The sequence below is a fragment of the Nipponia nippon genome, unplaced genomic scaffold (assembly GCF_047370975.1).
Source record: "Nipponia nippon isolate SJK-2023a ecotype South Korea unplaced genomic scaffold, ASM4737097v1 scaffold_42, whole genome shotgun sequence".
Lineage (NCBI taxonomy): Eukaryota > Metazoa > Chordata > Aves > Pelecaniformes > Threskiornithidae > Nipponia > Nipponia nippon.
Window position 1 is genome coordinate 1488272 of NW_028262361.1, and position 15153 is coordinate 1503424.

At 68.2% G+C, this 15153-nt stretch overlaps 1 protein-coding gene across 1 annotated transcript in view; it reads left to right on the top strand.

Moving 5' to 3' along the window:
* The window catches only part of CAMSAP3 (calmodulin regulated spectrin associated protein family member 3), a 31249-nt gene that overhangs the window by 1390 nt on the left and 14706 nt on the right, over positions 1-15153 (top strand). The window contains 6 exon segments of the mRNA XM_087777915.1: positions 3424-3689; positions 6109-6243; positions 6336-6425; positions 6720-6752; positions 11128-11266; positions 13957-14096. Coding sequence (XP_087634041.1) covers positions 3424-3689; positions 6109-6243; positions 6336-6425; positions 6720-6752; positions 11128-11266; positions 13957-14096 — 803 coding nt within the window.

Consider the following 15153-nt stretch of genomic DNA (forward strand, 5'->3'; position numbering starts at 1 on the left):
TGGGGTTGAGTCCCCCCCCAGGTGGGGTGCTGGATGGGTGCTGGGGGCTGACACCCCCCCGTTGGTGCAGGATGGGTGCTGGGGGTGCTGGGGTTGAGCCCCCCCCCCCACGTGGGGTGCAGGATGGGTGCCGTGGGTCGGGCAGTGGTGCTGGGGGGGCAGGATGGGTGCTGGGGGTGCCATAGGTGCTGTGGGTTGGGTGTGGGTGCAGGATGGGTGCTATGGGTTGGGTGCAGGTGCGGGATGGGTGCTGTGGGTGCCATGGGTTGGGTGCAGGATGGGTGCCATGGGTGCTGTGGGTTGGGTGTGGATGCTGTGAGTGCAGGATGGGTGCCATGGGTTGGGTGTGGGTGCGGGATGGGTGCTGTGGGTACCATGGGTTGGGTGCAGGATGGGTGCCGTGGGTTGGGTGCGGGTGCAGGATGGGTGCCATGGGTTGGGTGCGGGTGCAGAATGGGTGCCATGGGTTGGGTGCAGGTGCAGGATGGGTGCTGTGGGTGCCATGGGTTGGGTGCAGGATGGGTACCATGGGTGCCGTGGGTTAGGCGCAGGATGGGTGCCGTGGGTGCCGTGGGTTGGGCGCAGGATGGGTGCCGTGGGTGCCGTGGGTTAGGCGCAGGATGGGTGCCATGGGTGCCGTGGGTTGGGCGCAGGATGGGTGCCGTGGGTTGGGTGCGGGTGCCGTGGGTGCTGGGTGGCAGTAGCGGGCTGGGACCCGTTGGGTGCCCGGGGCGGGGGCGTGTTCCCACGCCGGGTGGGGCGGGCGTGGGCACCCACCGGGGGCCCCAGGGTTGGGTGCCAGGGCTCCGCCCGCACCCATGGCCCCGCCCCTCCAGGAGTGCGCCCCCCACCCCGCCGGGGAGGGACCCAGGTGTCCGGGTTCCCCTCCCCCCGTCTCTGGGGGTCTGTGGCCGTGGTGGGACTCGCGGTGGAGCAGGTGGGGGTCCCGTGGCCACTGTGGGGCTGCGGCCGTGGCCCCGTGGGGGGGCCGTGGCCATGGGCGTGGGTCCGTGGTTGGATCCGTGGTCATCAGCTCATGGTGGGCTTTGGCTGTGGGTCTGTGGTGGGTCCGTGGCCGTTTGGGGTCTCTGTGGCCACTGGGGGCCTTTGGCCATGGGTCCATGGTTGGGTCCGTGGTCATCAGCTCATGGTGGGCTTTGGGGGTCCATGGTGGATCCGTGGCCATTGGGGGTCTTTGGCCATGGGTCCATGGTTGGGTCCGTGGTCATCAGCTCATGGTGGGCTTTGGGGGTCCATGGTGGATCCGTGGCCATTGGGGGTCTTTGGCCATGGGTCCATGGTTGGGTCCGTGGTCATCAGCTCATGGTGGGCTTTGAGGGTCCATGGTGGATCCGTGGCCATTTTGGGTCTTTGGGCATGGGCCCATGGTTGGATCCGTGGTCATCAGCTCATGGTGGGCTTTCACTGTGGGTCCGTGACCACTGGGGGCCTCCGTGGCCATGGGTCCATGGTTGGGTCCGTGGTCATCAGTTCAGGGTGGGCTTTGGCTGTGGGTCCGTGGCCATTGGGGGTCTCTGTGGGCGTGGGCCCGTGGTTGGATCCATGGTCGTCAGCTCATGGTGGGCTTTGGCTGTGGGTCCATGGCCATTGGGGATCTCCATGGCCATGGGTCCATGGTTGGATCCGTGGTCATCAGCTCATGGTGAGCTTTCACTGTGCGTCCGTGGTGGGTCCGTGACCACTGGGGGTCTCCGTGGCCACTGGGGGTCTCCGTGGCCATGGGTCCATGGTTGGATCCGTGGTCATCAGCTCATGGTGGGTTTTGGCTGTGGGTCCATGGCCATTGGGGGTCTTTGGGCATGGGCCCATGGTTGGATCCGTGGTCATCAGCTCATGGTGGGCTTTCACTGTGGGTCCGTGGTGGGTCTGTGACCACTGGGGGCCTCCGTGGCCATGGGTCCATGGTTGGGTCCGTGGTCATCAGCTCATGGTGGGCTTTGGCTGTGGGTCCATGGCCATTGGGGATCTCCATGGCCATGGGTCCATGGTTGGGTTCGTGGTCATCAGCTCATGGTGGGCTTTGGGGGTCCATGGTGGATCCGTGGCCATTGGGGGTCTTTGGCCATGGGCCCATGGTTGGATCTGTGGTCATCAGCTCATGGTGGGCTTTCGCTGTGGGTCCGTGGTGGTTCATTGGCTGTTGGGGGTCTCCGTGGTCACTGGGGATCTCCATGGCTGTTGGGGGTCTCCATGTCCAAGAGTCCATGGTCATTGGTTCCTGGTGGGGCCTTGGCTGTCGGTCCGTGGCTCTGGTTGGTTGGGACCACCGCAGGTGGTTCTCCCCATAGCTGTGGTGGGATCTGTGGGGCTTCCACAGTTGCTGTGGGGCTGCAGCTGTGGGTCCGTGGTGGCTCCGTGATCGTTGGGGGTCGTGGCCGTGGGTCTGTGGATAGACCTGTGGCTGTTGGTGCACGGCGGGTCTGTGGTCACCGGGGTCTCCATTCGTGGTCGTGGTCATGGATCTGTGGCTGGATCCGTGGTCGTGGGACCATGACTGTGGTGGGGTCTGGGGGGGGTCCATGGTACGGTGGACCCGTGGGTGGCTCCAAGGCTTTGGGTCCATGGTTCTCGTCGTGGACGTGATGGATCTGTTGCCGTGGCACGGTTCTGTGGTGGGTTCATGGTTATGGGTCCATGGATGGGTTCAAGGTAACCATGGGCCTGTGGCCGTGGGTCCGTGGTAGCGGCCATGGGTCTGTGATGGACCCAGAGCTGGATTCAAGACAGTGAGGGGTCTGTGGTCATGGACATGGGTCTATGGTGGTTCCATGACTGGGTTCAAGGCGGCTGTGGGTCTGTGGTGGTGGCCACGGGCCTGCAGTGGGACCGTGGATGGGTCCAAGGCAAGGCAAGGTCTGTAGCCATGGCCATGCGTCTGTGGTGGGTACGTAGCCATGGGGCCGTGGGTGATTTCAAGGCCACAATTGGCCTGTGGCCCCATGGTTGCCCTGTGGTAGGTCCATGAATGGGTCCAAGGCAAGAAGGGGTCTGTAGCCACAACCGTGGGTCTGTGGTGGGTACGTAGCCATGGGTCCATGGCTGATTTCAAGATCACGATATGTCTCTGGCCACGTGGTGGGTCTGTGGTGGTGGCCACAGGTCTGTGGTGGGCCCATAGATGGGTCCAAGGCAAGGAAGGGTCTGTAGCCATGACCGTGGGTCTGTGGTGGGTCCGTAGCCGTGGGTCCATGGCTGGTTTCAAGACCACGATACGTCTGTGGCTCTGGTGGGTCCATGGATGGGTCCATGGATGGTTCCAGGGCAAGGAGGGGCCTGTGGTGGGTACGTAGCCATGGGTCCATGGCTGGTTTCAAGGCAATGACGGGTCCCCGGTGGCTCGGTGGCAGCTCAGGGTGCCACCACCCCTCACCCATGTCCCCTCTTCTCCCTGTCCCCCCTCAGGCAACGTCCCCGAGGAGCTCCGCGACCCCTTCTACACCGACCAGTACGAGCAGGAGCACATCAAGCCCCCCGTCACCCGGCTCCTGGTGGCCTCCGACATCTACTGCCGGGCCTGGTGTCACGCGCTGGGGCCCCCCGAGCCCCCCGCCGTCCCCCCGGCCGATAACGGGGCGCTGCTGGCCCTGCTGGCCCGCCGGGGGCTGCCCCCCACCTTCCAGGACGCCCCCGTCCGCGAGGCCGACCTCCAGCACAAGCCCATCAAGATGGTGGGGGCAACTGGGAGATACTGGGAAGGGAGGGGAGGGGAGTGGGGAGGGTGTAGGAGGCAGTGGGAGCACTGGGCAGGCAGTGGGGGGGCGCTGGGGGGAGCTGGAGAGGGAGGGGGGACCTGGGAAGGGAGTAGAGGGTACTGGGGGCAACTGGGAGATACTGGGAAGGGACGGGAGGGGAGGGGAGTGGAGAGGGTGTAGGAGGCAGTGGGAGCACTGGGCAGGCAGTGGGGGGAGCTGGGGAGGAACTGGGGAGGGAGTGGGAGGTACTGGGGGGAACTGGGAGATACTGGGAAGGGAGGGGAGGGGAGTGGGGAGGGTGTAGGAGGCAGTGGGAGCACTGGGCAGGCAGTGGGGGGGGTGCTGGGGGGAGCTGGGGAGGAACTGGGGAGGGAGTGGGAGGTACTGGGGGGAACTGGGAGATACTGGGAAGGGAGGGGAGGGGAGTGGGGAGGGTGTAGGAGGCAGTGGGAGCACTGGGCAGGCAGTGGGGGGGTGATGGGGGGAGCTGGGGAGGGAGGGGGGAACTGGGGAGGGAGTGGGAGGTACTGGGCGGAACTGGGGGGAGAGAGAGGGGCGCTGGGGGGAACTGGGAAGGGAGTGGGAGGCACTGGGAGCACTGGGCAAGGCATGTGAAGGCACTGGGTGGAACTGGGGAGAGAGTGGGGAAACCTGGGGGGAACTGGGAAGGGAGTGGGAGGCACTGGGAGCACTGGGCAAGGCATGTGAAGGCACTGGGTGGAACTGGGGAGAGTGGGGAAACCTGGGGAAGGGAGTGGGAGGCACTGGGAGCACTGGGCAAGGCATGTGAAGGCACTGGGTGGAACTGGGGAGAGAGTGGGGAAACCTGGGGGGAACTGGGAAGGGAGTGGGAGGCACTGGGAGCACTGGGCAAGGCATGTGAAGGCACTGGGAGAACTGAGCAGGCAGCAGGGGTTACTGGGCAAGGTGTGTAAGAGCACTGGGAGCACTGGGCAGGCAGTGGGGGGGTGCTGGGGAGGGAGTGGGAGGTACTGGGGGAAACTGGGGAGGGAGAGAGGGGCAGTGGGGGGAACTGGGAAGCACTGGGAGCACTGGGCAGGCACTGGGAGGGCTCCCCCCCCCCCCTTAAGCCTCCTAATGAGGCTGAGGCCTCGTTAATTGGCTGGGGCCGATCCCATTAACCCTGTCCCCTTGGCACTGGGAGGCACTGGGGGGCACTGGGGGGGGGGGTGGGACCCCCTTTGGGGGTGCCCCTGGCTGTGCCTGGGTTTTGGGGTCCCCCAGCTGCCCAGTTTGGGGGTGCCCCCATTTCTGCCCAGTTTTGGGGTCCCCCAGCTGCCCAGTTTGGGGGTGCCCCCATTTCTGCCCAGTTTTGGGGTCCCCCAGCTGCCCAGTTTGGCCCCCCCATTTCTGCCTGGTTTTGGGGTCCCCATCTCTGCAGATTTGGGGTCCCCCCCAGCTTTGCCTGGCTTTTGGGGTCCCCCCAGTTCTGCCTGGTTTTGGGGTCCCCCTGTTTCCGCCCGCTTTAGGGGGGCCCCCGTCTCTGCCCGGTTTTGGGGGGGCCCCCATCTCTGCCCATTTTGGGGGGGCCCCCATCTCTGCCTGGTTTTGGGGTCCCCCAACACCGCCCACTTTAAGGCCCCCCCCAACTTTGCCTGGCTTTTGGGGGGGCCCCTATCTCTTCCTATTTTTTTGGGGGGGCCCCCAATCTCCACCCTATTTTGGGGTCCCCCCCTTCCTATTTTTGGGGGGTACCCCCATCCCTCCCCGCTTTGGGGGTCCCCCATCCCTGCCCATTTTTGGGGGGTCCCCCATCTCTGCCCATTTTTGGGGGGGCCCCCAATCTCCCCACTTTGGGGGTCCCCCATCTCTGCCCATTTTTGGGGGGTCCCCCATCCCTCCCTGCTTTGGGGGTCCCCCATCTCTTCCCATTTTTGGGGGGGCCCCCAATCTCTGCCCATTTTTGGGGTCCCCCATCCCTCCCCACTTTAGGGGTCCCCCATCTCTTCCCATTTTTGGGGGGGCCCCCAATCTCTGCCCATTTTTGGGGGGTCCCCCATCCCTCCCCGCTTTGGGGGTCCCCCATCTCTTCCCATTTTTGGGGGGGCCCCCAATCTCTGCCCATTTTTGGGGTCCCCCATCCCTCCCCACTTTCGGGGTGCCCCATCTCTGCCCATTTTTGGGGGGGCCCCCAATCTCTGCCCATTTTTGGGGTCCCCCATCCCTCCCCACTTTGGGGGTCCCCCATCTCTGCCCATTTTTGGGGGGGCCCCCAATCTCTGCCCATTTTGGGGGTCCCCCATCCCTCCCCACTTTAGGGGTGCCCCTATCCCTCCCCACTTTAAGCCCCCCCAACTCCCCAGGGCCCCCCCCACCCCCCCCCCGCACCCCAAAACCCCCCGTGCCCCCCCCATCTGACGCCCCCCCCCCCCAGGGCGCCCACCTGGCCCTCATCGACTCCCTGATGGTGGCTTTTGTCACCGAAGCCACCCGGGGGCTGGGCCCCCCCCCGGGCGCCCCCCCGGGCCCCAGTTCCTGGGAGCAGAAGATCCTTGGCTGGCTGGACACGGTAAGCACCCAAATTGGGGGGGGGGGGGGTGTTTTGGGGGGGGGGGGGCACCCCCAAATTTACTGACACCCCCCCCCCCCATTTCGCTCTAGGTGAACCGCAAGCTGCAGGAGAGCACGGAGGGGCCCCCCGCCCCGCGGCCCCCCGACGGCCCCGCGGCCCCCCCAGCCTGCGGGCACAAGGTTGGCCTTTATTAATTGGGGGGGCTCATTAATTGGGGGGATTAATTAATTGGGGGGGGGGGCGTTCATTAATTAGGGGGCATCAAAGTGGGGGCACCCCAAGGCTCGCCGCTGCTGCACCCATTAAGTAGCTTCGCGCCCCCTCCTCTTTCTGCTTCACCCCCCCGCTCGGTTTTGGGGGACACCCCCCCCCCCGCTCGGTTTTGGGGGACCCCCCCTCGGTTTTGGGGACCCCCCCTCGGTTTTGGGGACCCCCCTCGCCTCTGATGCGCCTCTTTGTCTCCTCGGCTTCAGTGTCCCACCCGGTGGTACTGGAAGTTGGTTCCTGTAAGTGGGTGCTTTTCTTTACCCCCCCCCCAATTCCTGACCCCCCCCGCACCCCAAAAATCCCCCCCAGCACCCCAAAACTCTCCCCTCCCTGCTTGACCCCCCCAAATTTGTGGGGTGCTGCTGGCCCCCCCAGCTCGCTCACATCCCCCCCCCCCTTTGCTGCTTGCTGGAGGAAGGATGCTGGGGGGTGCCCCCCCCCCCCAAAAAGGGGGAGGCTGAAGTGGGGGGGACCCCCCAAAAAAATTGGGGGGGGGGGGGTTGCCTGTGGGCCCCCCCAAATTTTGGGGAGGTGCTGCCGGCGGGGCCCCCCCAGATGTGGATATGGGGGTACTGATTGTAGAGCCCCCCCCCCCCCCCAAATTTTGGGGGCCCCCCCCAATTTGAAGGGGGGGGGCATTGCTGTGGCCCCCCCCGAAATTGAGGGGGGGCTCAAACCCCCCCCCCCAAAACTGGGGGCCAAGGGGGGGGGACCCCAGCATCCTCCGCTCCCCCTCCCCCCTTTTCTTGCGTCGGCTTTGGGGGGGGGGCACGAAATTGCATGGGGGGGGGGGCACGAAATGGGGGGGCCCGGAATGGGGGGGTGGGGGCATGAAATGGGGGGGCCGCACGGAATTTGGGGGGGGGGCACGTGTGCGTTGTGCCTGCAGGGACCCCCCCACCCCCACCCCAACCCCCCACCCCAGGGTGGGGGGGGGCAGCGAGCAAACCCCGGAGCAGGGTGCCCCCCCCCCCCAAAGGGGGGGCACCACATGGGCCCCCCCAAATAAAGGGGGGGGGGCACAAAATGAAGCCCCTGAAAAATAAAGGGGGGGGGGCAGCAATAGGACCCCCCAAAAAATGGGGGGGGCACCCAATGGGCCCCCAAAAAATTAAGGGGGGGCACCCAATGGACCCCCCCCCAAAATAAAAGGGGGGGCACCCAATGGACCCCCCCAAATTTCAGGGCACCCAATGACCCCCCCAAAGCACCCAATGCCACCCCCCCTAAATTTTGGGGCACCCAATGCCCCCCCCCCAAATGTCAAGGCACCCAATGCCCCCCCCCTAAATTTTGGGGCACCCAATGCCCCCCCCAATGTCGAGGCACCCAATGCCCCCCCTAAATTTTGGGGCACCCAATGCCCCCCCCAATGTCGAGGCACCCAATGCCCCCCCTAAATTTTGGGGCACCCAATGCCCCCCCCAATGTCGAGGCACCCAATCCCCCCCCCTAAATTTTGGGGCACCCAATGCCCCCTCCCCCAAATGTTGAGGCACCCAATGCCCCCCCTAAATTTTGGGGCACCCAATGCCCCCCCCCAAATGTTGAGGCACCCAATGCCCCCCCAAATTTCAGGGCACCCAATGACCCCCCCAAAGCACCCAATGCCCCCCCCTAAATTTTGGCGCACCCAATGCCCCCCCCCAAATGTTGAGGCACCCAATGCCCCCCTAAATTTTGGGGCACCCAATGCCCCCCCCCAAATGTCGAGGCACCCAATCCCCCCTAAATTTTGGGGCACCCAATGCCCCCTCCCCCCAAATGTTGAGGCACCCAATGCCCCCCCTAAATTTTGGGGCACCCAATGCCCCCCCCAAATGTCGAGGCACCCAATGCCCCCCCCTAAATTTTGGAGCACCCAATGCCCCCCCCAAATGTTGAGGCACCCAATGCCCCCCCAAATTTCAGGGCACCCAATGACCCCCCAAAGCACCCAATGCCCCCCCTAAATTTTGGTGCACCCAATGCCCCCCCAAATGTCGAGGCACCCAATGCCCCCCCTAAATTTTGGGGCACCCAATGCCCCCCCAAATGTCGAGGCACCCAATGCCCCCCTAAATTTTGGGGCACCCAATGCCCCCCCCCCAAATGTCGAGGCACCCAATCCCCCCCTAAATTTTGGGGCACCCAATGCCCCCCCCCAAATGTCGAGGCACCCAATGCCCCCCCTAAATTTTGGGGCACCCAATGCCCCCCCCCAAATGTTGAGGCACCCAATCCCCCCCCCCTAAATTTTGGGGCACCCAATGCCCCCCCCCCCCGCCTAAATTTCAGGCCACCCAATGCCCCCCAAATTTCAGGGCACTAAATGACTCCCCTAAATTTTGGGGCACCCAATGCCCCGCCCTCCCCCCCCCCCCCCAATTCGAGGGTGCCCAATGCCCCCCCCGCGCCCCCCGCGCCCCCCGCGGCGCTGGGGGCCCCCTGACGCTTCTCTCCCCCGCGGGGCCGCAGCACGCCATCGCCTTTTGTTTGAAGGAATCGGGGAGTAAACCTCCGGGGGTAACGTATCACCCCCACCCATGGGCGGGGGGCACCCGTGGGTGCTCCCCCCCCACCTCCCCACCACCCCCCCGCTGCTGCTGCCTGCAACGCTGCCCGCATGGTGCCCCACCCCCACCCCCAGCACCCTGCTCCGGGTTTAGGGGGGCACCCCTGCCCCCACACACGCCGAGGGGGGGGTTACAGGGGGGGGGGGCACCCATCTGCCCACCCCCCAGGTTGATTTGGGTGGGGGCACCCATCTGCCCCCCCCCCCAGTTGATTTTGGGGGGTGGGCACCCCTGTGCCCCCCCCCGATTGCGTTGGGGTGCACGGGCACCCATGGGCACTGGTGAATTTGGGGAGGGGGCACCCATGTGCCCCCCCCGGGGCTGATTTGGGGTGGGGGGGCACCCATGGGTGCCCTGTGCCCCCCCCAGTCTGATTTTAGGGGGGGTGGGCACCCATCTGCCACCCCCCCCAGTTGATTTTGGGGGGTGGGCACCCCTGTGCCCCCCCCGATTGCGTTGGGGTGCACGGGCACCCATGGGCACTGGTGAATTTGGGGAGGGGGCACCCATGTGCCCCCCCCGGGGCTGATTTGGGGTGGGGGGGCACCCATGGGTGCCCTGTGCCCCCCCAGTCTGATTATAGGGGGGGTGGGCAGCCATCTGCCCCCCCCCGGTTGATTTTGGGGCGTGGGCACCCCTGTGCCCCCCCCGATTGCGTTGGGGTGCACGGGCACCCATGGGCACTGGTGAATTTGGGGAGGGGGCACCCCTGTGCCCCCCCAGTTTGATTTTAGGGGTGGGGGGCACCCATGGGCACCCCATGCCCCCCCAGGATGATTTTGGGGGGTGGGCACCCCTGTGCCCCCCCATTTTGTACTGGGGTGCACAAGCACCCATGTATTTGGGGAGGGGGCACCCCTGTGCCCCCCCAGTCTGATGGGAGGGCACCCATGGGCACCCTGTGCCCCCCCCCGCAGTCTGATTTTGGGTGGGGGGCACCCATCTGCCCCCCCGTTTTATTTTGGGGGGGGTGGGCACCCTTGTGCCCCCCCCGATTGTGTTGGGGTGCACAGGCACCCGTGGGCACTGGTGAATTTGGGGAGGGGGCACCTCTGTGCCCCCCCCCCCGGGTGGTTTGGGGTGGGGGGCACCCATGGGTGCCCTGTGCCCCCCCCCAGTGTGATTTGGGGGGGGGTGGGCACCCATCTGCCCCCCCTTGATTGCATTAGGGTGCATGAGCACCCATGGGCACCGGTGAATTTGAGGAGGGGGCACCCATGTAGCCCCCTCCCAGTTTGATTCGGGGTGGGGGGCACCCATGGGTGCCCTGTGCCCCCCCGGGTTGACTTTGGGGGGGTGGGCACCCCTGTGCCCCCCCCCCCCAATTGTATAGGGGTGCACAGGCACCCATGGGCACCAAGGTGTTTGGGGAGGGGCCACCCCGTGCCCCCCCGCAGTCTGATTTTGGGTGGGGGGCACCCATCTGCCCCCCTGTTTTATTTGGGGGGGTGGGCACCCATCTGCCCCCCCCAGGTTGATTTTGGGGGGTGGGCACCCCTGTGCCCCCCCCCAGATGGCGTTGCGGTGCACGAGCACCCATGGGCACTGGTGAATTTGGGGGGGGGCACCCCTGTGCCCCCCCAGTTTGATTTTAGGGGTGGGGGGCACCCATGGGTGCCCTGTGCCCCCCCCAGTTTGATTTGGGGGGGGGTGGGCACCCCTGTGCCCCTCCTAATTGTACTGGGGTGCACGGGCACCCATATATCTGGGGGGGCACCCATATATTGGGGGGGCACCCATATATTGGGGGGGCACCCCCGGGCCCCATTTTTGAGGGGGGGGGGCATTTCCACTGCCCCCCCCCCCCCCCATTTCCCTATACTGGCCTATACTGGGGGGGGGGGGGCGTTGCAGGAGCGTCCGTCTGTCCGTCCGTGCCCCCCATCTGCATGCCCCCCCCCCCCCCCCCCAAATCCCCACTGTGCTTTTGGGGGGCCCCGGGGGGTCCGGCTGCACCCCTCCCCCCGCATGCTGCCCCTTGGGGGGGGGTGGGGGTCGGTGCGGGGGTTTTGGGGGGCCGCTGCTGACCCCTCCCCCCCTCCCCCCATGGCCCCCCCAGGTCCGGTACCGCAAGGACAAGGTGCCCCCCCGGCAGAGCCCCTGCTCCCCCCCGCTGCTGGGGCTGAAGGACCTGGCCAGCGGCGGGGCCATCGCCGCCGCCATCCACTACTACTGCCCGCAGGCCCTGCGCCTGGAGGGTGGGCCCGGGGGGGCTCTGGGGGGCTGTGGGGGGCTAGGGGGGTCTATGGGGGGCTATGGGGTTGTGGGGGGCTGTGGAGGGGCTGTGGGGGGGCTATGGGGGAGCTGTGGGGCCTGGCCAGCGGCGGGGCCATCGCTGCCGCCATCCACTACTACTGCCCGCAGGCCCTGCGCCTGGAGGGTGGGCCCGGGGGGCTCTGGGGGGGCTGTGGGGGGCTGTGGGGGGGCTGTGGGGGGCTAGGGGGGGGCTATGGGGGGCTATGGGGTTGTGGGGGGCTGTGGAGGGGCTGTGGGGGGGCTATGGGGGAGCTGTGGGGCCTGGCCGGCGGCGGGGCCACCCCCCCCCCCATCCACTACTACTGCCCGCAGGCCCTGCGCCGGGAGGGGGGGCCGGGGGGGGCTCTGGGGGGCTGGGGGGGCTGTGGGGGGCTAGGGGGGTCTATGGGGGTCTATGGGGGGCTCTGGGGCTGGGGGAGCTATGGGGGAGCTGTTGGGGGAGCTGTGGGGCCTGGCCAGCGGCGGGGCCATCGCTGCCGCCATCCACTACTACTGCCCGCGGGCCCTGCGCCTGGAGGGTGGGCCCGGGGGGCTCTGGGGGGCTGTGGGGGGCTAGGGGGGTCTATGGGGGGCTATGGGGTTGTGGGGGGCTGTGGAGGGGCTGTGGGGGGGCTATGGGGGGGCTGTGGGGCCTGGCCAGCGGCGGGGCCATCGCCGCCGCCATCCACTACCACTGCCCCCGGGCCCTGCGCCTGGGGGGTGGGCCCGGGGGGGCTCTGGGGGGCTGGGGGGGGGCTGTGGGGGGCTGTGGGGGGCTAGGGGGGTCTATGGGGGGCTATGGGGTTGTGGGGGGCTGTGGAGGGGCTGTGGGGGGGCTATGGGGGAGCTGTGGGGCCTGGCCAGCGGCGGGGCCATCGCTGCCGCCATCCACTACTACTGCCCGCGGGCCCTGCGCCTGGAGGGTGGGCCCGGGGGGGCTCTGGGGGGCTCTGGGGGGGCTGTGGGGGGCTCTGGGGGGCTAGGGGGGGTCTATGGGGGTCTATGGGGGGCTCTGGGGCTGGGGGAGCTATGGGGGAGCTGTGGGGGAGCTGTGGGGCCTGGCCAGCGGCGGGGCCATCGCCGCCGCCATCCACTACTACTGCCCGCAGGCCCTGCGCCTGGAGGGTGGGCCCGGGGGGCCTGTGGGGGGCTATGGGGCGGGGGGGGGCTGTGTGGGGGCTAGGGGGGCTGTGGGGCGGGGGGGATATGGGGGCACAGGGAGGTATGGGGCTGGGGGCCGTGGGGGGCTATGGGCTATGGGGGGGCATGGGGAGTACAGGGGGCTGGGGGGGCTATGGGGGGGGCTTTGGGGGCATAGGGGGGATGTGGGGCTGGGGGGGCTATGGGGTGGGGGGCCATGGGGGGGCTGTGGGGCTCGGGGTGGGGGGGATGTGGGGTGGGGGGCATGGAAGGGGGCCATAGGGGGCACCGGGGGTATGGTTGGGGGTCCAGGGAGGGAATGGGGGGGCAGGGGGGGCACGGCAGGGGTGTCCCTGTCCCCAGGGCAGAGGTGACCCTGTCCCCCCTGACCCCATCCCCTGTGTCCCCCCCCGTCCCTTGTCCCCCTGTCCCCTCTTGCCCCCTGTGGCCCCCCATGCCCCCCATCCCCCCCTGTGTCCCCCCCATGTCCCCCTGTCCCCCATACCCCCATGTCCCCTGCCCCCCCCGTGCCCCTGGCCCCCCCATGGCCCCTGGCCCCCATGTCTCCCCATGTCCCCTTGTCCCCCCTGCCCCCCATGTCCCCCTGTCCCCCGTCTCCTGTGTCCCCCCTGTCCCCTGTTCCCCTGTCCCCCCATCCTCTGTCCCCCCGTGTGACTCCTCGTCCCCTGTGACTCCCTGTCCCCTGTGTCCCCCTGTCCCCCTGTCCCGTGTCCCCCTGTCCCCCGTGTCCCCCTGTCCCCTGTGTCCCCCCCATCCTCTGTCCCCCCGTGTGATTCCCCGTCCCCTGTGTCCCCCTGTCCCCCCGTCCCCTGTGTCCCCCTGTCCCCCTGTCCCGTGTCCCCCTGTCCCCCCGTGTCCCCCCCGTCCCCTGTGTCCCCCCGTCCCCTGTGTCCCCCTGTCCCCCGTCCCGTGTCCCCCCGTCCCCTGTCCCCCCTGTGTCCCCCCATCCCCTGTTCCCCCCTGTGTCCCCCCGTCCCCTGTTCCCCTGTCCCCCCGTCCCGTGTCCCCCCGTCCCGTGTCCCCCCGTCCCCTGTCCCCCCTGTGTCCCCCCTGTCCCCCCTGTCCCTTGTGTCCCCCTGTCCCCTGTGTCCCCCTGTGTCCCCCTGTCCCCTGTGTCCCCCTGTCCCCCCTGTCCCCTGTGTCCCCCTGTGTCCCCCTGTCCCCTGTGTCCCCCCGTCCCCTGTGTCCCCCTGTCCCCCGTCCCGTGTCCCCCCCGTCCCCTGTCCCCCCTGTGTCCCCCCATCCCCTGTTCCCCCCTGTGTCCCCCCGTCCCCTGTTCCCCTGTCCCCCCGTCCCGTGTCCCCCCGTCCCGTGTCCCCCCGTCCCCTGTCCCCCCTGTGTCCCCCCTGTCCCCCCTGTCCCTTGTGTCCCCCTGTCCCCTGTGTCCCCCCTGTCCCCCCTGTCCCCTGTGTCCCCCTGTGTCCCCCTGTCCCCTGTGTCCCCCCGTCCCCTGTGTCTCCCCTTGTCCCCCGTGTCCCCCCGTCCCCCGCAGAGGTGTGCCTGAAGGAGCCGATGTCGGTGGCCGAGAGCCTGCACAACCTGGGGCTGGTGCGGGACTTCAGCGCCCGCCACCTGGGCACCCGCTGCCCCCTCGCCCTGGAGGACCTGCTCTACATGCCCCCCGCCCTGCGGGTGCGCCGGGGACGGGGGGGACTGGGGGGGGATTGGGGGGACACGGGGGCATGGGGGGACACGGGGGCATGGGGGGATTGGGGGGATTGGGGACATGGGGGGGCGTGGGGGTTTGGGGACATGGAGGGACATGGGGGCATGGGGGGGATTGGGGGGACACAGGGGCATGGGGGGGCATGGGGGGACACAGGGGCATGGGGGGGCATGGGGGGCATTGGGGGGATTGGGGACATGGGGGGCGTGGGGGGTTTGGGGACATGGGGACATGGAGGGACATGGGGACATGGGGGGACACGGGGGCATGGGGGGATTGGGGGGACACGGGGGCATGGGGGGACACGGGGGGACACGGGGGCATGGGGGGCATTGGGGGGATTGGGGACATGGGGGGGCGTGGGGGGGTTTGGGGACATGGGGACATGGGGGGACATGGGGACATGGAGGGACATGGGGGGACACGGGGGCATGGGGGGGATTGGGGGGACACAGGGGCATGGGGGGGCATGGGGGGCATTGGGGGGATTGGGGACATGGGGGGGCGTGGGGGGGTTTGGGGACATGGGGACATGGAGGGACATGGGGACATGGGGGGACATGGGGACATGGAGGGACATGGGGGGACACGGGGGCATGGGGGGGATTGGGGGGACACGGGGGCATGGGGGGGCATGGGGGGCATTGGGGGGATTGGGGACATGGGGGGCGTGGGGGGGTTTGGGGACATGGGGACATGGAGGGACATGGGGACATGGGGGGACACGGGGGCATGGGGGGGATTGGGGGGACACAGGGGCATGGGGGGGCATGGGGGGCATTGGGGGGATTGGGGACATGGGGGGGCGTGGGGGGGTTTGGGGACATGGGGACATGGAGGGACATGGGGACATGGGGGGACATGGGGACATGGAGGGACATGGGGGGACACGGGGGCATGGGGGGGATTGGGGGGACACGGGGGCATGGGGGGCATGGGGGGCATTGGGGGGATTGGGGACATGGGGGGGCGTGGGGGGTTTGGGGACATGGGGACATGGAGGGACATGGGGACATGGGGGGA